General features: G+C 33.6%; 1 protein-coding gene across 1 annotated transcript in view; it reads right to left on the reverse strand.

Annotated features, from left to right (window-relative positions):
- The window catches only part of LOC118185022 (neprilysin-2-like), an 80,838-nt gene extending 53,998 nt beyond the window's left edge, over positions 1–26,840 (reverse strand). Inside the window, exons 1-7 of the mRNA XM_035354800.2 lie at positions 26,723–26,840; positions 25,079–25,189; positions 17,923–18,084; positions 16,222–16,305; positions 13,587–13,798; positions 5,109–5,288; positions 413–499 (exon numbers count right to left, since the gene is read on the reverse strand). Coding sequence (XP_035210691.2) covers positions 413–499; positions 5,109–5,288; positions 13,587–13,798; positions 16,222–16,305; positions 17,923–18,084; positions 25,079–25,189; positions 26,723–26,765 — 879 coding nt within the window. The 5' untranslated portion in view covers positions 26,766–26,840. The remainder of the gene's footprint in view (positions 1–412; positions 500–5,108; positions 5,289–13,586; positions 13,799–16,221; positions 16,306–17,922; positions 18,085–25,078; positions 25,190–26,722) is intronic.
- Positions 26,841–27,766: the final 926 nt, after the last annotated feature.

Raw genomic sequence — 27,766 nt, forward strand, 5'->3', positions numbered from 1 at the left:
AAACGATATGGAATGCTCTTCCTCAGTCAGACATTCAAACTTTGTTTGACTCCACGCCACGTCGTGTAGCAGCACTTATTGCGGCGCGTGGTGGCCACACAAAATACTGATTCTGATCTCTTGTTCTTGTTTGTTTGCTTTGAACATTTAATCATTTATTTGTACCACTACCACTCAACTGTGTATTAAATTGCATTCAATTATGACGATTCCTTCTTGGTGTTGCAATTTTCACAAACGTGAGTGTAAAATTTGTAATTGCGAGGAAAAATAATTTTAAATGAGTTTGCGAGATACGTATGTATTTTGAGTTATGAAAACTGAGATTATTTATTTAGTTTGATGCCAGTAAACCTAAATAAATAATCTCAGTTTTCATTTACAGTAACAAAGAATTTTAAAACTAGTTTACCTGTGGTACTTGTTCCATAAGCTTCTTAACTGTGTATTTGTTGTACATACTGTCAATGTCTCGTCTTTCCTCTTTTGGTGTAGAGAACTGAAAAGTAAATAGTAAATCAATTAAAAAGGTGCATAACATATTAATTAGACGTATTACTGCGATACTGGAGTAAAAGGTACAAATAAAGCACCAAAGGAGTCTTATGTTTCAAATGCTCACTTGTCTTGTATGTATTCAACTACAGGATGCATATTCATTAACGCATAAAAGATACATTTTGATTAGCAACTTTGATACTTGAATTTCCTAACCAATTTGTTTAATATCCTTCCTCATTCTAAATGAGATTCAGAATTTCATTATCGCTAGTCATCTAAAAAAAATATATAAAGTTTATGTATTTTATGTAATTATGTACAGATCTATCAATATTTTGTTTTATTTCAGTCAGGTTTTTTACGGGTTCAAATAAAAGAGTAGACTCATGAATCAGTACATTGTACTTTGGTAGAAAATAAAACAATACATAAAATGATTGAATTAAAAATTTTGCTACAAAAGCTTGTTTTTCCAAAGATTAATTATTTTATTATATCTCAAAATGTATAAAAGCCGCATCAAAATTATAAATGTCATCTCCAGAAAATGGTTCTCTTCTCATTATCTCATTCAAAGTTCAACTGGTACATATCATACATTGAAATTAATATGGTATGCGCACCTATACTAAATTCTTTCAATGCACAAACTGCATCAGATCAATGTAATATGTTCATTGAAATAAAAAAACACCTGTTCTAATGATAATAATGCTTGTGATATGTACATTGTAATAATAATGTAAGATTTTTCTAGTCTGAATAAAAGTTAACCATCGAAAAAAAAAAAAAAAAACAATTCTACACAAATGATTGAAAGCCTTCTCCGGATTAAACAAGTTTTTGAAAAAATATTGCAAACTGCATAATTTTGTCTTTTTTTCTCAGTGTAAAAGATTATATATGCACTGCGAAACTTTACTTTTGCGAAATTGTTGATTTCGAACTCGGATCAATTTTAAACAAATATACAAAGTCATTTTTGCTATGGTGTAGGTAAAGCTACATTGTGTGTCAGTGCACTTCCTTCATAGATTCTAAAAAAAATAAAGAAAGCCAAACGGGTTTTCTTTTTCTCTTGTGATATTCTGAGTTTAGTCCTCTGATCACAGCAGAGAAAGTTAGGACGATTCACAAAATTTTGCTACTGTGTGCCATTGCTGCCCTTATAATTTTCATTTGATACAGCAAGTACATATTTTTTTTTGTTAAAAAATTAGTAAATAGTTTTTAAATATTGTTTTATTAAAAACATAGTCAAATTTAGTGAGATTCCCTTCATTATGTATTAAAAACCAACATTTAAAAAGTATAACTGAATTGACCTTTTTTTTAACCTTTTTTTACTTCCTTGTACGAAGTAAAAAGGAAGTATTGTAATCGCGAAAATTTCAGGCAGCATATTTCAACGAAAATATCCATTTTGACCGCTATCGAATGCAATTTAACGATGTTTTTGCGTGATATCTGTACGTAAAGACAGAATAAAAGACTCGTTTCCTCCAAAAAATGATAAAACTGCTTTAAAATTAATTCTGAAGAGAATTTTTCGTGGCGTCTGTACGAACGTATGTACGTACGTGCATACATACGTATCTCGCATAACTCAAAAACGAGTAGCTTCAGAACGTTTAAATTTTGTATATAGGACTGCTATAACATGTAGACGTGCACCTCGTATTTTGGTTTCAATCGGCCGCACCAAACGTATATAAATACTATATTTATATATATATCCACTCTGTTACTCGGCACAGTGATCTCAGTTTCTTTACTCTTATATGTTTGTAAATTGTACATTTTTTGCTTTGAAAATGACTGAATTATGTTGTTCTTATCTTCCGATTAAGGGTTTTATGCCTTTCGTAATTCTGGAAGCAATATTTGTACAATTATCAACAATTTAAAAGCTGTTTAAGTGCGGTTAAGTTTTAAATAACATGGCGGACATATTTGTTTACATTTGAAAGAGCAGAATTGTAGATTTGTTGCCAATCTAGAGAGGCTAAGCTTCGCAACAGCAAAAATAACGCCTTCATTTATTATTGCGAATTAGATCATGCTTAATCCTTTCTGGAATTTTTTTGAGGAAATAAGTGTTTAAGATTTACTTAATTTTTAATAATTAGTAATTTTTAATACAGATATTTTGAGCTTTTATGTATTTTTGTCTTGTCGCGAAGTGAAAACTGAATTAATTGAATGAGAAATACTCAATCGTCTATGAAAAACTGTTTCTTTTTTGTTTTGTTTGCTTAATTTCTTTTTTACATCGTTCTAGCTTTATTATGATATTTGAAAAGAACATGTGGCAACTATTAGATAATTATTTAAATGATATACATTTTGTGCATTCTGAGTTATAATATGAATGGAATATAATACTGTTAAGTGAACCTAGTGCCAGAGTGTCGCTATGTTAAACAAATAAAGTGAATTTTAAAGAATGCCTTTATTCTATTGTGGTTTATGCGCTGTCGGCGAAGTAGATTTAATTAAATCCAATAAGTTTAAAAGAAATGCAAGAAACAAATGCGTATAAATTAATATTCCGTACAAGGAATTCATGTGGTGTACACATCAGATTTTTTTTTGTACAGAAAATGAACGGTTTATAGATAAAGGGCCACATTTAATGAACGTGTATTTGAGATGCATGGTTTATAAAGGGGCACTTTTCAAAAAATTTCTTGAGTAACCAATAATAAAATGTACACTAATTTTAAAAATGTTAGATCAGCATTTGTTTGCAATAAAACAATTTTCAGATATAAAAATAATTTATAAAGAACATGTATGTAGCTGCGAATAATAAAGTTCAGCTTCATTTTCTGCGCAGAACTAATGGAATAAGAGGAGTTTAAATGAAATATGAAATGCCGTTTTAAAGGATGCGAAGAAATGAAAACTTTTTTCGGCGTTGATTCAATGTATTTTCGGAGAAACTCTTTCTTTTCGAGTGGAAATTATTGACAGCATTATTTGGTCTTGAATAGAAGGATCATTTCGTTTGCGACTCGAAATACATCTTTTCATACGAAATATATGCTGACTAAACAGTGAACTTTCTTTCGATTATTAACCATGCTTTTAATATTCCAATAATAATTCTGCAGGTATTTAATGAACTGTCTTAGCCCATAAACTCGAAAATCCTTCGAAGCTTTGTTTTTTTAACAAATAAAAATTAAAATTAAAAAAAATATTAACGGTAGAAGTAAAAAGTCAAATTCATTTGCACTGACCTTTGCAAATTCAGTATGAGAAGTTAACCCAATTTTTGATTCTTTTAGTCATTTATAAAATTAAGTAATGAGATGTGTTTTTAAATGCAGTAGAGAAGATTAACTACTTCAGAAGAACTAATTCTTCCCATACAGCTTAGTTTGAACAACAGAAAATTTGTAGAGCATAAAGCCTTTTTACGGAAAGTTTTAAATTTAATTGTTTAAATTTAAACGAACTTATGTGACGCAGGAAATACAAATATAATGCAGGAAAACTTTTATGCTTCGTTTTTAAAGCGAATTAAAGTTACTTAGAAACCAGTGACAGCAGATCAGGAAATAAAAGTAAGTTTTAATTTACATATATGTTTTTCATTCTTTGCTAATATCTGAAATTTTCTTGATCTCTTTCTCTTACTTACGGAATTACTCGCCGTCATTTTAAAAATTGTTCTTTCTCTTGGCCCATTAGCTAGACAAAACGCTTTGAATGTCACCAAGAGGAATTCTGTTTTATAAAGAAACCTATTTTAGAAAGCAACGGCAGATGGAATCTATTGATGATCGATTTCTTAATTAAACTAAACTAAACTCGGCGGCACAAACAGCCCATAGAGAGCCATGGCTGGCAGTGCTCTGATATCTGCTTTCTAGACCTGGGTCCGGGGTGCTTGTGCATCTTTTAGCCTGGACAAGTGGTCAAATGTAGCAGGATTCCCCAGTATTTAGTCCCCAAGCGAACTTGGTACTAATTTTATCGACCCACTCCAGGGAAGAAAGGCTGAGTCAGCCTTGTCAGCCCGGGGACCGAACCCCGAATCTGGACCGACGCGCCAGCCACTGCGCCACCGGGCCTCCCATTTATTCATTATAATTCCTAAAAAAATCTACTTTCAGTTTTATTACCTTAGAAGTCAAAATCAACAAAACCATAAGGAGGAGGAAGTGAGCAGCTTCTGTTGATTAAAAAGACTGGAGCCTCCTAGGCGAAGTCCAAGTCTTTGCTCCATTGCCTGCAGGTCTTAGCTGAGCATAATGGAACGGCCTTTACGCCTTGGGACCAAGGGACCTTGGAGACGACCTGCAGAACTTAAGGCGCTGTTTACAGTACTGGGTTGCATCGGACTTTCTAAGGAGGACTCAACATCCGATCACCTCACTGTTATTAACTTTTTGAAGGTCAACAATTTTCTGGAGCTGATCGGACATTTGTCAGATCTTTCGAGGATAAGCAACACAACAACAGAAGTCATAATACTTGAAATAATAATAAGAACGTTATCATCTTTATAGAATTACACAAGTGAAGTAATATAGTAATCATAGCAAAAAATATTACCAATAAAAGCCAAATGGATCAATGAAGGATTCTTTACTTACATTGGCGAGCATAGTTTCGAATCTGAAAGCTTCTCGGAGTTCTGCTTCTGATGTACGTTCATCTGCACGCAGTTTATTAGCTGCTTTTACCATAAATCTAAAGTAAGCAGCCGTGACGGGATCATCTAATCCAAGCAAATAATATGTAAGATCTGGCATTCCAAGTGATGCTTGATCCAACTTGAAAAAGAAAGAATGAATGTCCATGAAATTTGCAGTTTGAAAAGAGTTAGATATTAAATAAAAGTTCAAAGTTTATTATGGAAAATTCTCAACTTTGTTAAAGGAAATTAAAGAGGATACCAGATAGTGAAAGATTTAGTACTTGACTTCTATAATTATAAGTTGAGAAAAAATAGATTTTTCCACAAAAAACTTTTGTACTATTTATTTCGAACACCACTTTGAATAAAATCAAAATTAATCAGATTTTTAAAAAGTCTCAATATCTTTTGCCAGCTCAGCACCTTCAAGTCACCCCTTGTTTCGAATTCGGTGAAACACTTGAAGTATGATTACCAACCGCCAAGAAAGTTTTGCTCAAAACAGCTGAAAGTGCCAACTTCCAGAATACAGTAAGTTTGAGGATCATTTCACAAGCACATCATCACAGGAGATTTAGAAATACTATATGATATAGATTTAAGACAACTAATGCAGCTTGGAAATAAATTTTGTCCTACATTCCATATTAGCAAAAGTTTTAGCCTTCAACAATTCAGTAATGATATGAATACTTTTATAGTATTTGCTAGTTTCCAAACTAACTTGCCTACGTCTACTTTTCTGGAATGAAAAGAAGTTTATTAAAAGATTTTGAATAAAGGATTCTCTACTTAACCAACTTTCAACAAATTTACAACAAAACGTTCTAGAGATTATAATTCAACAACTACGAGAACGTTTCATAATCACTAAAATTGAAATGTGTTTACGAATAATACTAAAGCTAGCAATAACTTTAGTATTATTCGTAAACACATTCTACTATGATTTAATTCAAAATGAATTAGACAATACCAGCACTTATCAGTTTATTAACACCAATGAAAAAATACTTCTTGTAAAGTTCAAGGCTTTACATAGAAGACTCAAAATACGGCCCAACAACTATTCTAATAAATCTGCAAATTTCAATGCACTGCATAAATTTCATAAGACTCCTGTAAAATTTAGATACATTGCTATTGGTACAAAAAAAATTTGAAAAAAGAAATCGATTACATTTTTGCTAAGAAACTTAAACAAGTATTTGATATAATTAATAATTTCAACTTTCAAGAGGCCCACAGCGGCCGAGCGGTAAAATCGCTGAACATTGGTAGTTCGGTCCGAAGTTCGATATCCGCGAACGGGCTGGCTGCATGGGCGTTTTCGTGGTTTTCCCCATGTACGTGTATACGAGCCAGTTTCCCTTACTCCACGAAGGCACCCCTCCTCTTAGGCAGAAAGCCTCTGAGGCTTTGCTTTAATCACGTACACCAACATCAATTTTTTAGATCACCATTTCAATTGGATTATCAATAATAACGAGACGATTATAGAAGCCTTAAATACTCTTAAAATTGATAACATTAACTGCTACGACTTTGAAAAACCTTTACACCACTTTGCCTTTAGAAGAAATTTACGGCAGCCTTTTTACATTACCTGATCTGTTTTCATAAGCTCTTACAATAATCTCAAGAGAAGAATGGAAACATTTCCTAAGAAGTGCCTTAATTAACAATTTTCTAAAATTTGATAAAAAATATTTTTAAGCAAGTACAAGGTATACCTATGTGAGCCAATTTTTCTACAGCGGTCTGTACACTATTCTTTTTCACACAGGAATTTAAATTTCAGCAGCCACTAGATCTAGAACAGCGAAAATATTTTAAGCTCATTTGCAGGTATATTAATGACATTATAGCTTTTAATAACTTTAACAAAATTGAAAACGCCAATATTTATCCTACTAACCCACAGCAAAATGACATAACCTAACTTACTCTTCATATTTTAAATTACAAAAAATTAAAAGTTTATGATAAGTGCAGAGAGTTTAAGTTACGCACTTTTAAACTGACAAATTGGACTTCTAACAATTCAAAAACAGTCATTATTAATACAATTCAATTCCAACTTCTTAGAATAAAAAGAATTTGCTATAACACTGACTTTCTACAAGAAGAAGTTCAGTACTTTTATCAGGTTCAATGTTTCTTCTAACCTTCTTCGGAAACATACAATGACCTGACTAGGAACAGAGAGCTTACTAAAGCTATGTTCACTAATTGTAGTAAGTAGACAGGATACAGACGAAGGGTATACAAAACCCTTTATTTTTCTTTATATACAATGACTTCCGTACTTCGGAATACAATGACCCTCCACTCGGGGTCTAACGTAAAAAGGTATAAAAATAAAACTAAACTCTAATTTAACTTTCGAATAACACACGTGGAAGATTGGCCTTATAATAACAGGAAGCGTATGTAGCACAGAGACTGTGAACACTACAATACGTTTAATTTATCAAGAGGATTAAAACCTCTGGCCTGGAAGGCAAATAGCAACTGCGTAACTTTTAAGGTAAGCGGCCTGCTTCGAACTCACTGCTTCCTCTCTCTCTTGCTTGGCAAAAAGCCACAACTTAAGTACTTGGCGTTCGCCAGACAAACTTTGCATAAAAACCTTCACGCTTATAATTCTGGCCGGAAGTAGAAAATAAGAAGTGATAGTAAAGATTTAAAATAAAATAAACGTTAGTAAAACTTAAGATCCTTACACTTTATTAACATTAAGTTCTTTTGCTTAACTGACCTCATTTGTGATTTAGCCTAAGTAGAGTGTGAAACCAAACATTATGAAATAATTAGAAGCGTGAAATCAACACAATCGCTTAAACAAAACAAAAACAAAAATACATTTAACAGCTTCTCAAAAGTCAACACATAAAAAGGGAGGATTTTTGAGAGGTTTTTAAAGGATTTCTATTAATACTGTCGGTGTCACATATCATTCGGTGATTTAAGTTTTCTGTAAAGAAAATCATAAAACTAGTAATTTTTTTTGAAAGCATGCAGCTTATGATAACAGGATCTTTTTTTAATGCCATCACAAGAAGGTGCTCTTTCCATGTTTGATGGTTGCAGACGAAACCAACGCAGCGAGAAAACTTATTTCTAAAAACATCATTTAGAAAAGAAAATATTTGTAGAATACTCCTTTGGAAATGTGCTATAAACGTGAATAGTCGTTTTACAATAAGATTCGTTCTCACCTGAAAGTCACTCCTGGTGGCTGTACACGAACCCCGATATTCTTTCCTAAAAATTATTGACCTGATTCTTGGCGCAGGTAGAAAAAAGGTGTCCCTAACCGTTAGGGACAATGCTAGCTAGGGAGCTCATTCGTTTGCTAACTTTTGGCCAAGTAATTTAAATTGCGCGAGAATATTGTGAGAATATTCTGCAAGATAGATAAATTTTTGTGAAATGAAATTGCGAGGAAAATATTGTGGAAAAATCCAACATGTCGGACAAAAGTGAAACTATTGACATGCCTGGGCACGTCGATGGAAAAAGAACAGGAGCCAGAAGATAGCATCCACAGCGAAGCGTCGATGTAACGATTGAAGACGACGATGGATTATAGTTTAGATCTTTTGTCAGAAGAAAATCTAATCTCATCAGAAAGTTATGAAGTGATAACCGAAGAACACATTCAAATGGGAAATAAAATACACGAAAACGTAGTAGAAGTTTTATCGGAGTACCAGTTTATACGTGACAAAGAGTTGATCTGGCGCGAAGAAATCGACCAAGAAGAAGAATATCAAATGTTGGAGGGTGCCAGATCGTCGTCAAGTGATGAGTATGAATCCGATGAAAAAAAAACTGAAAGAAGATCCAGATTATGTTCCACTCTACTACAAAATAATGGTGATTAATCTTATTAAAGCGCATCCAACGTGGAGTTTATCAAGTTTGCAAACGAAAGGAGCATCTCATCAAAAGTTGCAAACGAAAGGAGGATCTTGAATCATATGCGAGATTTGAAAATTTAGGAACAACATATTAAAAATGGTGAAACTCGAAAGGATAACTGCAATACAATTGATTTCGTGGACAAATGATCGCTTCGTAGAAGTGCGATGTTGTAACCAGAAAATCACCGCAAGAAACTTGCAATAGTGGGCATTCGCTGCTGCCAGTCGGTTTCAAGAGTTGGAATTCAAAGCCTCCGACTTGTGGGTCATGGACTTTAAAAAAAGGCATAGGATTCGTCAGAGGAAAATTACAAGATTTTTGACGGAAAAAGAGACAGCTACACAAGAGGAAATCCTTGCTGCGGCAGATAAGTTCCGACTCCAAGCTCTAGCTCTCATTCCTCAATACGACAAGAATTTTGTTATCAACACTGATCAAACAGTAAGTCAAGAATTCTCATTTTTCTACCTCAAATGAAATACTCTGTTTAACGGCGCGTATAATAAATTTACGTACGTATATTCCAGGTTGCTAGTACCAGTCGACGTATAACAGGACCCTGGAACATTTAGGGGTTAAAAATGTTTTTTCGTAAAAAGAAAGGATATGAACAAAGTAACCCACTCATATAATAGCGCCAATATGCTATAAGCCTTTCCGGAAAGCTATTGCCAAAAGTTTACGTATGCTTACATGGGAATACTGGCTGTTTTGGACCGAAGATTCAAAAAGTGGTGGATTAATACGCAGCAAAATACAAGAACGTCGTCATCACTTCTTCGAAATCTGGAAAGCTTACAATAGCGTTGTACACAAAACTTTTAGCGGATGTGATGAAGCCGTACGTACAAGAGAACAAATTTCTTCTGCTGATTGACTCGTAGGGGAGGACAAACAAATCCGCAATTAATACGACGAACTCTTCCAAGATGAAGATGGATTGCCAACGTGTAGCATCAAAGTAATTCCCCCTAAAGGTACTCCACTGGTGCAATCCTGCGATATAATAATTTTATCATCAGGTTAAAAAAATTATTTAAAAAATACAAAATTGCTCTTATCTCATGAAGCAATAAGAAGAAATAACTTCCCGAGAAGACTGCATAAAAATACATCCGATTGCTCAACATCAGTTATCCGCGCCAATATTCGGTAACATGTTACGCTACGCGTGGTTCGCTTCTAAACTTTGCGATAAGAGAGAATGCTTTATGAATGTCAATGAAGTATGTTTTTCTTGAGACGTTGATACAATGATGTGGTTGTAAAAATGCGTTGTTTATAACTTGTGTTAGATGCAGAAATAATTATTTTTCCCCTTGTTTCTAACGATAAATATCATTCCGACACATGCAAATCATCGAATGTCAACGAATAAAGTTTTGAATTTTCATGTAAAAAGTCTTTTCATATGTGCTTTAATTACAATCTCTTGTTGAAAAGCCCAAAATCCCAAATTTTTTCCTTTTCTATGCCTTTTGCGTATAAATAAATAAATAAAACAAATTATTCACCTCTTTATTTAGTTGGAAAAAGAATATAAAAATTGAGAAAAAGATAGGGAAAAAAATCTCCACACGGGGAGTCGTACCCACGATCATCGAACTACTAAGCCGAGCTCTTACCGCTACACCAAACGCTGCTTGGCAAGTATGCTAACGTAAATAGCTTAAACGGTGGGAAACAGCTGCATAAACATTTTTATTTTCTAAACGTTTGGTCATCTGGAGTTCCAACTTCGGGTACTTTCAAGCCAAGCTCTGCATGTCCTATAAATGTAAGCGAAATCGGTGACGACGAGTAGGGAATGTCCCCTTGTAAAAGGAGGGATGCCTTAGGAGAAAACGTTCTAAGGGAAAATGGATCGTATACACGTTACACATAGAGAAAAACACGAAAGCTTATGCAGACAGTCCGTTCTCCGGGATTCCAACCCCGGGCAGAACTACTAGTGATCAGTGACTTTATCGCTCGGCCGCTGGTGGGCACCGTATTATTAACCCGTTAGCCGCTTGTGTTGCGTTGAAGCAACGGTCAAAATAAATGCTCATATAAATATCACTACCTAAGGTATTTTATACCAGCAGATGATTTTGTGTAGGGAATATTATTTCTGTAAAAAAACATTTGCCTTCAACAGGCATTCTGTTTATAATAATTAATCTCATAATTAAAACAAAATTTTCGACCGGGTATATTTGCCGAAAATATTTAACGAAAGAATCGCCGTCTTTATGAGTGATCTATTTTTAGTCAAGGTCACCGTTTATCAGAACATTACATCAATCAGATGTTTATATTTGTGTTGGAAAGGAAGGGAAAACAGGTGTTGCGCTGACTCAACGTCAGCAGGAAACGGGTAATCTCTTATGCATTCTCATTCTCATTGTTTTCTTATTCATTCCTTGTTCTGGTTGGCTGCTTTAAAAATGCCTAGAACGAGATATCTTACATTAGAAGATGCCCTTCAAAGATTTTTTGATGAAGAAACAGATGATGATAATGTTAATAATGACCAGAATGAAACTGATATTGTTGTTGTTCTCCTAGAAATTTCAGAAGCTAGTGATGAAGAAGAAGGAAATGAGAATGTTTTAAATAATGATAATGATATTTTACCAAATGATACTGCTGGGGAAGTTGAAATTCACGTAAGAAGTAAGTTTTAGCCTTCTAAAAGCAATGGTGATCATACGGAAAAGTTTAAAAAGCAGAAAACTGAAAATTTGAAATGGATAAAAAAAGGAACCGTCAGTTATGTCTCAGGAAGAAAATGAAGAAAGAGATAGAAGAGAAACTATAAAAGACAAAATACAAGGTAAAACTAGTGGAGAGATTTTCGATTTTCTTTTTGTTTCAGACATTTACTCTCTTGTCGTTGAACAGACAAATATAACAAAGCATGGACTCTGGCTTCATCTGATATATATGTGTTTCATTTCGATATTTATTCAGGTAAGTCGACAGCTCCAAAATTACCAGAATATGAAAAATGTGTGCTTGGAGGAAATGTGGTGATAAATTTGCCCAGTGTTATTGAAACTCCCGCCAATCAAGCTATTAATTTTGATAAATTTTTTACGCCATTTCAACTTCTCATTTCAACAACTCAAAAATTAAAGGTTTCAGTGCTACAGGAACAATTCAGGAAAACCGCATACAAATGTCCCCACTAGAAACTGTGAAATGTGTCCGTAAGAAAGATAGGGTTTATTATGATTTCCAGTATGAAGAGAAAAACAAAATAACTTTTGCCCGATGGAACGATAGATCGCTTATAACTGTTGGTTCAACATTCAGACCATAAAACATATTTCCCGTTATTCAAAAACGCAAAGGAAAAAGGTTTTTATATTTCAAGCTCATCTTATTGAACAATACAATGCCAAAATGGGTGGAATCGATTTATGTGACAATTTAGTTGCCAATTACAGAATAAGAGTTCGTGGCCAAAAATGGTGGTGGCCAATATTTACTAATTACATTGATGTAACCTCGATAAATGCATGGAAAATATCACGACTTTCTACTACTGGAAATAAAAAGTCTCTTTTAGATTTCAGACTCGAGACTGCATTATTCCTTTTGCAAACTCCTAGTGAGAGTGTAGAATTAGCCAGAAATAGATCAGCAACAGGAAGTCCTAGTAAATTCAGCATTCAAAAACCAATGCATGGAGATGGTAGACATTTTATCGTAAAGTCCGATGATAACAAAAGACTTCGTTGTAAGGAGTGCCATAGCCAGACTGTTTATAGATGCAAAGTATGTAATGTAGCCTTATATCATGATTGTTGTGAAGCTTTTCATGCTTGAATCTTTAAATTGAAATAATATTTATTTGTAAAAGAAGTATAATATATATTTTAATATTAAATTAATTACAAGTAAAGTGATTTGTAGATTTAAAAAACGTTATACAGCTAAAAAAGTAATTCTGCACTCCACTTAAATTAAACATCACAAGAATACAATTCTACTCACTAAACATCCGTAGTCTTATTCCGCTGACGTTGCGCGAACGCAACACTCTCGCTGTTTCCACAGGTAAGAGCATTTGTTTTTATATTCAATGTAAATTTATGTTATAAATGCTTAATTTAATATTTGTTGTTATTTTCATGAGAAAAGAACCATTCATTGTAGTTTTGGCGTTAATGGGTTAAAGAAGCAAATGTCACGTACGAAGCACTCGTAAAGTATTCCGACAAACTTGTTAATATAAAGCAACAAAAATTGTTCATTACATTAAGATTTGTTCCATAATCTGCAGACTGCTTTCTTTTGTAAACCACATATAAATATGCAGTAAAATTTGCCTTTATTAATATTGCCTTAATCTCGTATTACGTTTATCTTTATTAAAACAAAATTTTACAGATCATTTAAAAGATTGCCTTCATTCATATTTTTATAGTAAAAAATGTAAAATAATACAGTTAGAATGATACTTAAAATCGCTAGCACATTCCACAAATACAGTTTTGGAAATTCGTGAACTCACCGCTATGATATGAGCCGTGTTGTTTCTGTAATCCTCAGAGACAAGCAAGTACATTAAAGAGTTGAAGTTATAGCCCATCTTGCGGAGTCGAATTAGAGTGTCAATCCAGTCGAAGGAGGCTTCATCCCAGTTTTCCCCTTCTGTAACCGGCCAGCCACCGAGATTCCTCAGAGCTTTCTTCAAAGGTTCGCTGTCTGTTTTCTCGATGCTTTCTGTAACCGTAACATACAAAGTGAGTACTGATAAAATTAAATTGTCTTACTACTAAAGAAATTCTAAACCTTCTCGAAACCTTCGACTCGTTCACATAGAAAGAGAATAAGAAAAAGATGAAAACAATTTTCCTTTTCTTTAAAGAAAGTCTCAATTTTGCATTTAGTGAAAAACAAATTTAGGAATACTATTTATAGAAATAGAATTATATTTATTAAGGTCTTTAGTAAATGAAATGCATCATTAAAACTCTTGAACGATGTAATTTTAGAAAAAATATTCAAATAAAAGTTAAAAATTTTACAGTTTTCCAAATTCTGATTATCTCAAAGCAGCTGTAGAGGTTAAATATTTATTTAAAGGGCTAGCGTAGGTAAACGTGGAACGCAAATTTTTACAAATATTTTTCAGAACACTCAACAGGAAAACGCGAAATCAACGAGGAACAGAGTCATAGAACAAGCGAATTTTAAAGTTCAGGTTTCGGAAAGAAAGAAAAGAGCAACCACAAATACAGTTGACCAACCCCCCCCCCCCGAAAAAACAAAAAACCCGAGGACGCAACCAGAGTCGAGAGAGGCCAAGAAAGACTTCAAGACGAAAGGAATCCAGTAAGAAAGGCGAACAACCAAAGGATGATGAACATACGCAAAGTGTCCGAGGGAGAGTCACATCGCCAGAATCCAAATACAAAGAGCAACCGTCGCTGAGGGTACTGCGGAACAAGCGTCCAGTTGAACAGTTCTCCAAGGCCCAAATTCCATCGTGGAAAACGTCATCGTTCCAGGTTATCTGAAGTGCTGAAGGAGGGCCCAGGGGGCAGTCAAGGCCGAACAAGCGAGCAGCTAGCTGAGATGGATTGTCTTCAACGCCGAGGAAAGGTGCCAAGAGTAAGTGATGGTCTAAGAACGCGGAAAGCCTAATAGGAAGAGAGTCAGTTCCGTCAGGAACGACTTCGTGAAGAAAAGAATACAAAAGAACAAAAAGATAAATGAAAATTCAGTATCTCCTTTCTGAGATTCAGTTTTATTTTATATTCAGAAGTATTAGTTGCTAGATCTTTTGAATTTTGCCTCAGAGGAGGTTATTTCAGTGGTTTAAGGAGAAGGATTGGAATTTAAATTGCACTCATTTAATAGTCCAAAGCGCGTTAGCCCAGAAGGCTTAACGCCCTTTGGACTAGTAGACTTCAAAACGGCATTTTGCGCAGATTCACTTTCGAAATTGTAGCCACCAAATACTATTGCCATGTATTATATTTAAAGAAACTAAATAATGAAGAATCTGCATAAATGCATGAATATTTCTCGCATTGTGAAAAAACAACGCTACCTAGAGTCATCAAATTTTGAATAAGGTAGTCCTCGAGCCGAACACTGGCACTTGGAAGCCAGAATTTGTAATTTGTTGTATTATCTATTTCAGATTTTGTAAAACGTTAACAAATTTTTAATTAACAAACTAATTTCAAACAAAGTCAAAGATTTCAAAGCGAGAAATGGCAACACTGTAAAGGAAAAAATTATATCCAGCCCGCGAGATTATGTATGGGAAATTCTAAAGGTATGCTCTTTTTAAATTATTTTGTGATATTGCTGTTGAATTGAATTTTATGTGGTTAAAGTGCGAAGAACATGACATTTAATTAATAAATGTAACACACAAAACGTTAAAGAAGCCCCCTTTGGGAGTAACATGAAATCTGATCATTTTCAGATTTTTTACTTTTATTAATTTTAAATTTAGCTGAGAAACAAAAATTATATTTTAGTCTCAGAGATTGATATGAGAAAATGAGAATGAAAATGTTAAGAATTTCTTAGCAACTACTGTGTATCTTATTGTAAAGTACCAGCTGAATTTTCTATTTTAATGTGTTGTGAAAATTTCGTTGAATGTAGTACGTCTTATGTTTTGTATTGTAAATGTTAAAAGTCCTCTTTTATATACATGCGTTAACGTAAATTAACGCTTGTACATTTACAAGGATTACAGTTTGTATGAATCAGACGCTTATAGGCAAGCTACCAGAATTAAGAAAACTTTAAAGCTAGCTGTGTGCATAAGTTATAGTTAGGCCTTTCCGTTAAAGTTCAAGTTAAAGAAGTTTCTTTTTAGGGCATTAGGTGCAGTTTTGAAAGTAAGGTGTCTTTGAGGTCTAAGGAGTCCAAAATTTTTAACATGTAGGTTGCGGATGAGGCGGTAGATTTGTGCCACTTGTAAGAAACTGGGTTAATTAACAGGAATTAGACCTTATAAAGTGTATTTGTGAATAAAATTTGCATAATTACGATTTATCACCTAAATTTTGTTTTCGTGTGGATCCATCGCAAATATAAAAGCCCCTGCACTCCCAAAATATTCGTCATATTTTATCATAAATAAATAAATTGTATATGGATAAAATAGAAATGAGGCTTACTTAGGTCCATGCAGGTATCATACATTGATTTTATCATTCGGATGAAATCAGGTTCTATTCCTGTCAATTCCTTTTCTAAAAGTCCTGAAAATAAATCCAAAATTATATTACGGTAAATCAAAATAATCTTTTTGAATATTTTAATGGAGTCGGCAAACGGTCAAACTCATTACGCAACGCTAATGTATCAATCAAACTGATCATTAATTTTAGATCTAACTCAGGAATTGTGAAATTTATGTCAAAGTAAGAAATTTAATTTTATTTGCAGTTTACGAGTTAACTTTTAAAGTAATATTTATGGAATGAATTAATTTAATAAGTCAATTGTTTAAATCTTTTGTGTTGTTTCGAAGTTAAATTTTTCGATTGAAACCTTAAATTTTGATTTTCTTTTTCATTGGGAACAAGAAACAGCTGCATGAAACAGCTGCATTCCAGATCCCAGTTAAGCATCTGTGAACAAAAACTAATTAAGATAAAAAATTCCGGGTATAGAAAAATCACGCCTGTCGGTTGCTACAGCTCTAAAGTTTAAGTACAGGTCAGGAATTTTAAAAATGTTCATGCAAAATGCAACGTGTCAACAGAAAGTGCATTTGGTTTGAGTGTTACATATTGCACAGCCCAAAGTGACGTTTTAGTAATCGCTTTTGTTATAAACAATTTTATTGTGTCTTTGTATAAATCATATTTTATATGCTGCATAATTCAGTTAAATAATTGTTTTTACATTTCATCGAAAGATTTCATATGATAAGTTAATTTATAGAAAACTAGTCATTGTATTAAATAACTTAAGTGGGGAATTATTAATTTATTAAACATTTTAACTGACTTGACCAATTATTTTATGAAATATCGATGTATTCTCGGAAATAACGGAATTATGCACTTTAACGGCAACATATATATTAAGATAGAAAGAGAAGAAAATACTCCTCCATTTATATACATATATGTATAAAATAGAGGAGTATTTTCCTATAATTAACTAATATAATTTTTATTTTGGAGTTCTTAGTGCACGGTAAACCTAAAACGATAACTGTGTTATAAATACAAACTTAGGAATTCTTTTGTAATAAGAATATTAGTTTAAAATTAAATTCATACCAAGACTTTTATAAAAACATCTCTTGAATGCTGTTCGATCGAAGTAAATCGTTATTAAAAAGCTGTTTTTCTCTACCATTTCAAACAAAAATCATATGAAAATTTCTACTTAAAAGTAGTAGAATTAAATGCATACAAAATGGCTAAAATTTTAGCGCAATTTTAATCATTCAAATTAAAAAATATTTCTTCACAACCTAGTACCGCTTTAAGGCAGATTAATATGCTTTGTCTGAATTTAAAATAACAGAAAAAACTTCTGTACTTATTTTGTTGAAAGTATACAAGATTAAAGAATTTCTGAAATAAAATCATGGTTGGGCAATACTTTAACATACAATCATGTTGCCTATGAAAACGTCTCCTTCTTAAATATGAGAGCATGTGTATCTATTCTCTCAATTGATCTAAGCGACTTTTACCATATGACAGGACCTCAAGATTAAACTTACAGGAAATGATTTATTTCTCTATTTTCAGAAACATTTCAAAGTTTAAATTTTATAAAATTTAGGATTTTTACTACGGTTATTCACTATGCTTATTAACAAATAAACTGGCAAAAATTTAAGCGTATTTACTAACCTTTGAGTTGCAGATCAAGATCGTCTTGCATAATCGACATGGTAGTAACTGAAGCTTCGTCCGCAGGAATATCATGACTCTTCAGCCAGCCGCCGCAAGCAAACTGATAGAAGTCGTTACAGGGATCCACAGTCTCATCCAAATTAGATAAAATTTCAGCAGCTGAAAGGTAAGCAAAAATTCTTTTCAGCTCCTTTATGCTAATTAAAATATGTAATGCAAAGTCATAAAATTTATTACTTTCGTCTTATTAGCAGACAAAGGCAATATATATGCAACAACTAGAAAAACTAACGACTTCGACTTGCAGCCCCAGAAGTCTGCATTTTTTAAACTTCCCTAAGTCAGATTTTAGCATTTAGACTTATCTAGATTAGAAGCATTTAGATTGGCTTTCCTGTAACCTAGACGACAAATTTAGGCAAAGGACAGCCATTAAATTTAGGTAAAGGTTAGCCTTAGATTGACTTCGATTAGATTGGACGAGGCATCACAGAACTCTGAACATCTAGAAGAAAAGTAAGAGAAACACATCGGAAGATTTCGTATTAATTTATATTCTGACTGAGATGCATTTTAAGCCATAATATGCATTTCTAAAGTTTAGTTTTAATTGATAATATTCAGCTAGTCGGTTTCTTGTTAAATATTAAATGTCAGGTTATACAGACATTAGGCATTTTTGGAAGCAGGCAAGATGAAAAATTAGCAACGCCTCCGCTGGGAATCGAAACGCGGACCTCTGGAATACGCGCCCAGCTTGCAGACCACGACACCACAAAGGCATGCCAAGAAGGCGGGAGAAATACCTTATAAGTTTTGTATATGATCGAAACTTAAAAATGTTGAAAGAAGGCATTTCAATCGAATCAAAGAAAAGAATCTTTAATTTAAATAAATCCTCTTTCTGGTATAAATTGGAAGGACGGGAATTCTGTATAAAGTGAGAAAAAGGCAATCGACGGGGGCTTCAGTAATGAGCAATAAAACATTGGCTTACAAATAAATGTAAGTTAAGTCAATAGAGATTCAAATGCGATTACCAAACTTTAATTCTTAGTCTAAATAAGCTAATACGGTTTACATATAAATTAAATTATTTATTTAAAGAAATATCTGAAGGTTTGCATTGCTGTAATTTTCGTAGAATAAATTTAAAAATAATATTACTCTTTATCTGTTAAACATACGTAATTATTAATTGCAGAAATTTTACTTTTATCACAAAATACAATTTCAAGGCATAGCTGAAAACTTTTGAATCTGTTCTAAATATTGTACAAATTATTTTATTTATTTTAAATAAAGATTTGTGTCTTTAATCGTTTGCATAGTTACATTGATTTGAAAATGTAAGATCAGAAAAAATAATTGTTGCTTGAAAAACATGAATAAAATTTTACACAACTGCTCTGGGGTACAGTTAAACATTTACTAAGTGAACTGAATACAAAAATGTGCAATTGAAATAAGCGTAAGTTCCTAAATAAACTTGAAGAAACAGTGTTTCTGAAGATAAATTTTTCAGCCGAAAGTTAATATTTGGTTTAACATTTTCTCCACATACCTTCCCATGATAAGATTGCTTTATGAGGTATTTTTCCCTCCTTCCAGCATGCCTTCGTGGTGTAATAGTAGCACATTCAGCGCGAATTCTATAGGTCCAGGGTTCAAGTCCCGGAAAAGATATTGCACATTTTTCACTTCTTTAGAATAAAAAAAACCTAATGACTCTATAGTGGCGCCTGAACTAAAAGGTGGTGGAGAATAATTTGTCACCACCAGGATTTGGCGACTGGGTCCTCTAATCCCCAGTTGCCCTTTAAAAGGGGATTATATAAGGTATTTTCTACCTCCTTCCAGCATGATATCGTGGTGCAATGGTTGCACACTCGGCGCGCCTTCAAGAAGTCCAGGTTAGAGTCCCGGCGAAGTCACGAGTCACGAGTAGATCACATGTATCATTTCATTTGGTGCAATCAGATATACGCAGTCAATTTAGTAGTTATTAAATTTTGATTGTTCATTTATCAATAAAGTGCTATTTAAGTTTGTTCGACCCAGACCCTACAGCTTATCTCGGTCATCATTGGTTTCTCGCTTTCATCAGTTGCACTTTTGCAACTGATGAAGAGGGTTCTAATGTTTAAACCTTCGAAACTAGTCCTGCAAATTTAGGAATATTACGCTGATTCTTGTTGCTTTAACTCCTGAAATGACGTAAAAACGTACCTATGAGATTTAATAAAATTTCATCCTTATAATAAATTTTCGGGCGGAAATGTGTTTCTATAAACAGAATTACCGAATACGCAAACCGTGTACAAGGAATCATTGAAGCATTTTTCTGTGAAGTCAATTAAAATCAAAATAGTGAGAGTAAACAGTGAGAGAAATAAGTTTCATGATGCGAGGAAAAAAGATTTTTACTACTCATAAATGTAGTAAGTTTAAGCTGGAACAAGGACGAGGCAAGTAAGCGCTTGCATCAAGTAAATAGCTGAAGGGAAGGGGCGCCACATTAGCTAAGAAAAATCTAAAAAAGGGATTATGTTCATTAACTTATCTTCGAAACACCTAAAAAAGTCTCAAACGACTTTTGTGTCATAAAGCTATCTGGACGAATTAAAATAATGACACGGGTATACTCTAAAAAAATGCTGAATTTTTATACAGTATTATATATATTGTTTACTCACTTTAACTTGTTCAGTGCCACGTTTTAACTCGGTAAGCCTGATTTAACTCGGGAGCGGCACTGAACTGGTTAAAATTTACTGTTTGGACTAAAGCAATGAAGTTAATTTACTTTTGTTTATACAACTTATTGAACTTATGAGACTAAATGTAATCTGGAGAACCCTATGTTATCGACATTAGTAATAATATTTTACCATCTTTCTTTAATTTGAAGTGCAGCTGTTACTGTGTTTACTGCTTGGCCATAAAAAGCTTTTCAGAGTGCGCTAACTAAAAGTGGACGGTGATTATGTGCTTAGAGTTTCTTGCATAAATATCTTTAAAAATAGTTCTTACTCAGAATTTTTAATGAATTAGAACTGTAGAATAATTAATTCTTAAAGCATAAAGATCGTTGGAATAGCATCATGAGTCAAAAGAGTAAATGCCTGAAAATGAAATATACTGTATTATAAGCGTTAGCTCCATTTTTTAATCTAAAAAATGGATGCATTTATATAAGATACGCATGATTTGAGGTTTTATCTTGCTGTATCCATGTTTAATCTGAACAGGAACTGTATAATGGGTTTTACTTAGGGTTATTACTGAAGCAATTCACATATTACTGGATGGATTAAGTGAATCGACATATTAGTCTGCTTCATTCTTTGTAAAGGCTGGAAATAAATATATAAGGTAAAAAATGACTTCTATTTTTTTAATTGCTCTACTGTTTATAATGAAACAATAAATAAAAATTAATTATTTAGCATCAAAATAAAAAAAGGCAAGTTTTAAACTTTGAATTTTTAAGATAAGCCGTTCTCTTTAGTTTTAATATAACTGATATAGGTGTAAAGGTACACTGCGGGTGGAAAAAGAGGCAGTTCTATATCTCCCTTTCCTACTGGGCCGATTGACGAAATTCAAATTGCGTTTTCCTTTTCTCATCGAAAGTGCGAGTTAGGATATATACACTGCTCGACATTGAAAATGCAAAACCAAGAAGGAGTGGTTAGAAAGTGATGAAATTTGGAAAAAAGACAGAGCCATAAGTGATGTTTATTTCAAAATGATTAGGCAGAATACAGAACGGCGTCGGCTCAGTAGGATATAGGACCACCGCGGACAGCGATGCACGAAGAAACACTTCTAGGCATGAGTCAATAAGAGTGTGGATGGTGTCCTGAGGGATGGCTCTCCATTCCCTTTCAACCATTTGCCAGAGTTCGTCTTTTGAACGAGGCAGGGGCAGAGTCTGCAAATGGCGTCCAATCGCATTCCACACATGTTTGATTGGTGACAGGTCAGGAGAGTACGGTGAGCAGAGAAGCATCTGTATACCTAGCAGAGCACGTTGGCAGATGCGAGCACTCTGTAGTCGGGCGTTATCCTGCTGAAAAATTGCATTAGGCAGCCCCTGAAGGTAGGGGATTGCCACCGATAGCAGTACATTATCCAAGTATCGTTGGACCGTCATAGTGCCCTAAATACGAACTAGAGGTGACCTGAAATCGTAGGTAATAGCGCCCCAAACCATTATGCCACGTTGTCGCGCGGTGGGACGTTCCACAGTTACTGCCGCATTAGATCTGTCTCCACGTCGACGCCACACACGTATGCGGCGACTTAGTAAATAGTAGATGGTTTTACCTCTGAGTAACATATTCCGCTTGTTGCCTTTATGCTAACTTAGGTCGGAAGTTGTTCAGTAGGTCAGTGTTGTCACTGGATAAACAGAAGCGTGACTCATCTGAGAACACGACGTTTTGCCATTCTGTCATCCACATCGCTCCAGTCCGGCACCATTCTAAACGTTGGGGTCAATGGCAGTCTTCTTAACGGACGCCTTGAGTGCATGCCACGTTCAACCAACTGGTCGACACGGGAACATCCAGGATATCTTGCACATGTTGCAGAATCGCGGTACAAGTGACTTGCGGGACCGCCACAGCTTGTAGGCGGATGCGTGGATCCATGCGTGCTGACGTCATTCTGGCTGCACCTGCACCCCTCCTTCTTCCCACATTTCCTTGTTCCAACCATGTTCACCATAGCCGATGCACCGTGCTCGCATCCATGTGGGTATCAGCTGCGATTTGACGTAAGGACCAATCCGCCCTTCTCAGTCCGATCACCATACCTCTAGTAAAATCGTGTATCTGCTGGAAGAGCCTTTGTTGACGGCGGCCTGTTATTTTCTCCTATTACACGTATCCTCCAGGACAAAAAACAACTTTCTTCGATAATTCGTCTGGCAGAAATAACGACACGAATATTGCCCATTCTGCACGTTCCTTTCCTTATCTTACTTCGCGTGTGTCGGAGAGCTGCATATTTCACATCATTCGCATAACTCAGTGACGTGCATCTACTCTAAAATTTGCATAAATTTCTGACCACTCCTTCTTGGTGTTGCATTTTCAATGTCGAGCAGTGTATATACCATCACAAGTGAGAAATCTCCAAAGTTACTATGTTGAATATTATGCACTATAATAGTATTTTCTGTATCGTACAAAGTCTGTCTTGTCCAAAATTAGTTCATGTCAGTAATCGTACTGAGTACCTGAAACAATCTCTCAGATTTATACTTTTTGCTGTCTGAAAAAAAAACCATGCTATTCTATGATATATTTACCAGTAGTTCGGGAATATTGCTTGTTAAGAATAAAACTTGTCATATAACTTTAGTAAACTTTATAAACATAACTTTAAGCCTTTACAGAAGCTCATGTTTTAGCTTACTGTGTTGCGATGAAGATTTTATTAATTGGAAATCTTTTCAGAGGATTCTTAAAGGTCTCGTTGACCAAATTATAGAGGAGTAAAGTACCTCCAGAACTTTCCTGGTCAAGAGAATCCAGTGCTTATTCTGTCCCATTTAGTAATCAGAATTTAATATCGGGTGAACGTATTCTAAATTATATGATTTTGAAAATTTTTAAGACTAGTCAATAACTTATTATAGAACATATTTTTAAATTATCTGTAACAGTATAAAGAAAGACTAGCTACTTGAAAATATTCTTTGGACGAGGTTTCATATAAATTTCTGATACACAGTCTCACGCGCTCGAGATAAAAAATGCTGTTTTTTTGTACAACGTTGCCATTGCTCGCTTTGAAATCCTTGAGTTTGTTAATCAAAAATTAGCTAAAGTTTTACAAAATATGAAATAGATAATAAAACAAATTCGAAATTCAAAATTCCGGCTTCCAGGTGTCAATGTTTGAGAGGAGGATTACGTTATTCAAAATTTGATGGCTCTAAGTACCGTCGCTTTTTCACATACACACATTCGAGAAACATACACACATTCCTGCAGATTTTCCATTATTTAACTTCTTTAAATATAATAAAATATAGTACAGGGCGATAATAGTTGATGACAACAATTTAAAACGTGACACGCCGTTTATAATGAACTGATGCAAAATGCCGTTTCAAGATTTTTCTGAGACCTTTCTGAGCTAACGCTCCTTTCTGCTAATAAAGCCTTGCATTCAAAAGCTACAATTTATAAGAAGCCGTATTTATGTCTTTTTTAATATTTCTGAAAGTAAAAATTGAAGAAATAGAATATAAACAGAAAAGAGAAAGAACCGTGAGTAAATCAGCTTGTTATGAATAAAATGATAAACAAACTGATTTTTTACAAAACTGTTTGCTCGTAGTGGATTTTAGAGAAGTGTTAGATGAATCTTGCCATAGAAATGTAGCTACAAAAAACTAAATGCAATATCTTCGCATTTTCAGTTTACAAGTTTAAAATTGAATTTAGGTAATTTAAAGGCAGTCACATATAACTCAAGTATTCGAATGAAGTAAATACTACAGAAGTTTTAAAAAAGTATCTAATTTTTAGACACAAGCTTTTTTCAATAATTCTAAGTACGAAAGTATCTATAAGATTAGATTCTTTAAAATTTAGTGATGAACATATTTTAATACAATTTGAAGTTTGAGGCAGTGTTAAAATTACTTTAACGTTGCCAGTTAATGCTGCAAGTGGCAACAAAAATTTCAGCAAATCAAAAATAATAGAAAATTATATTAATTCTTCATTAGGCAGGAAAAGTTTTCGAATGTGGTCTTTCTCTCTAACGGAACATGAATTCGGTGTCCGAGTAGATGTTAGGGAAAAAATATTGATTTTATTATGAGAAAGCGCATTTACCTCTTTGCCGTGGAGAGAAAAATATCTAGACACGACCTCTGATCTTAAGTATTTTCGGCTGGAAAGAAAGCAAATATCGTGATCTGGTTCCATTCCAAGAGAAGGGGCTGCCAGCATGGGCATTTTTATGGTTTTCCCCATGTGTGATGTGGACACGAACTAGTTTCCCTCAGAAGGTCCTCTACGCAAGCATCCTTCCCCTTAGGCAGGTTGGCTTTACGTGCTTTATCATGATCAAATAAACTAAGTCAAACATTCTAAGGAAAGTAATGTTAAGAAAGTAAGAACGTTACCTGCTTTCACGCATCCAGGTGTGAGGCAGACGTCGTGGGAATTTGAGTAGTCTTCGAAAAGAATCGCTTGCTGATCTCTGCCGGATGGCAGATAGTAAGCTTTTCCCGGACCTAGAAAACAACATTTCACTTATTTTCTAAGTTTCAACAATAAAATAAGTACAGAAAAAGACTGAAAGGCTTTCAGATTTTACATTACGCCCAGAGGAGCATTTTTTCCATTTACATACACATACACGTCTCGACAGCATTTGGGTTAATGTCCGTTTGGGCTAAAATATTTATTGTAATATTATTTTGTTTGGGCTATCTTTAGAATTTTCGATAAACAGTCTCGTGGGTTGAAGATAATGCTGTTTTATTTTCTCTGTACAGTGTTGCCATTGCTCTCTTTTCAATCGTTGAATTTGTTAATCAAAAATTCATTAAAGTTTTACAAAATGTAAAATAGGCAATAAAAAAATCAACAAAATTTGGTGGCTGTAGGTTTTTTTTTTTTTTTCAAAATATGAAAAACACGCAAACATTGATGCAGTTTCTTAATTAGTTAATTTCTTTAAATATAATGCAGAGTGCTAATATTTGGTTACAACAATTTGAAATGTAATACGCCGTTTATAAGTAAATAGACGCAAAGTGCCGTTTCAAGAATAATATCCCTTCTGGGATAACGCCCCTCAGGGCTAAAAAAACGTTGTTTTCGCCATTTAATCACTTCTGTAACTGGAGTAAGTGGAAGAATATAACTACGATTAACGACTGCGAAAATAAAGGCTGGATAGGGATATATACATTTGGATATATATATACATATACATTTGGTTTACTTTTTTATTGCAATCGGCAGATTGCAATAAAAAAGGAAGATTCACAACTATATGTTATAGCAGTACCATATACAAAATTTCAACGCCTAATGGCTAATTATTTTCGAGTTATGCGAGATACATAAGTAAGCACAAACGTCACGAAAAAGTGTTTTTGAGTTCACATTAAATCCATTTTACAGTTCGTTTCGGAAAAAGTGTCCTTTATTTTGTCCGTACGTGCAGACGTGCAGGCATTATGTAAAAAAAAAAGTCATTATCCGAATTGATTCGGGAGCGGTCAAAATCGATACTCAAAATTTTTCGCTATTTTAATAAATAATTCCTTTACTTACTACAAAGGAGTGAAAAATGCCTGGTACAGAACAATAGTTTCACATTCTCGAACTTGATATATTAAAGATATTTTACGAGCAAAATGACTAAATGTTTAAAGTACCATATTTGTCAATATGTAAACTATGTTTAATATAAAAATGAAACGATAAGTGATAAATTATCTTTGCATATATTTCTAAACTCAAGCTACGCTTACATATATGAGTGGGAAAAGATTCAAAAATGGTAATTTAAATAAAAAATCTGTCATTTTATATTAGTGCCAGTATGACGTTTTTTTTCCACACTGAAAACTGAATCGTTTGTTAGTTTTAAACTTATTTCTCAATTTAAGGTAATCGTAAAATTATTGCTGAATTTAATTTAATTGCAAACATTTGCTGAATTCCGAATTATTACATTTGATAGTTAAAAGAAAACATTTTAAAGATATTGATATTGAATAATTATTTATTTTAATAGAAAGAGAATTTATTACCTGAAAAGAAGATCAACAAAGATGTTAAAAGCAGGAACCACATGCTTCTTGGATTGCTTAAAGTTAAATAATTTCCCTTAGCCTAGTTCGTACTGTGTGCAAAGTGATGGTAGTAAAGAATAAGATAAGAAAGAAATTATCTCCGTTACATTATGTAATTAAAATGATTATACTTACTATTTCCTTTCTCATTTCCCTATCAACCGGATATCCTTAAAGGCTGATGTTTGTACCCTGAGATGAATTTAAAGAGCAAACTTGTTATTCATGTTTCATTCCGTAATACACCTAGAAAATTTAAATTAACACATCAACATTTGTAATTATACGTTCAGTCTACTGTAACACTAGTTAATGTGATGATTAAAAGTTTAGTAACTCTTACTGCTTTATTGAATGCATTGCATTTAACTATTACCCTAAGGAAATAAAGAGAAATATGCTACAAATAAAACGTATATAAATGTAAATTTAAAACAACGCTGAATATTTGATCACAACTACAGTTATTAAGCGTGTTACGGTTACAAAGCAAAACAATTGGGATTTAGTAAATATGACCTGTTTCGCCTGAACTTTTTTCCTATTTATTAGGATTTTACTCTGTTTTGTGAACTTGTGAAAAATAGAGACAACATTAAAAAAATCTGAAAGCTTTCAGATTTTACGCCCAAAAGGACGCCTATTTAACGTTTTGTGTGTTACCTTTTTTATTAAATATCATGTTCTTCGCACTTAAACCATAAAATTCAATTCAACAGCAATATTGCAAAATAATTTTAAAATGAGCACATCTTTAGAATTTCCCATACACAGTCTCGTGCGTTGGAGATAAAAATGTCTTTTGTACCGTGCAGTGTTACCATTTGTCTCTTTGAAAATTCAAAAATTCGTTATTTTTACAAAATATGAAAATAGATAATAAAACAAATTCCAAATTTGGGCTTCCAGATGCCCATATTCGGGTGGAAACTTACGTTATTCAAAATTCGGGTGCTCTAGGTACAGTTGTTTTATCACAATGCGAGAAATAAACATAAATTT

This window comes from Stegodyphus dumicola, chromosome 3 (assembly GCF_044657685.1).
Source record: "Stegodyphus dumicola isolate Sdum_Otavi_A_Nest chromosome 3, ASM4465768v1".
Taxonomy (NCBI): domain Eukaryota; kingdom Metazoa; phylum Arthropoda; class Arachnida; order Araneae; family Eresidae; genus Stegodyphus; species Stegodyphus dumicola.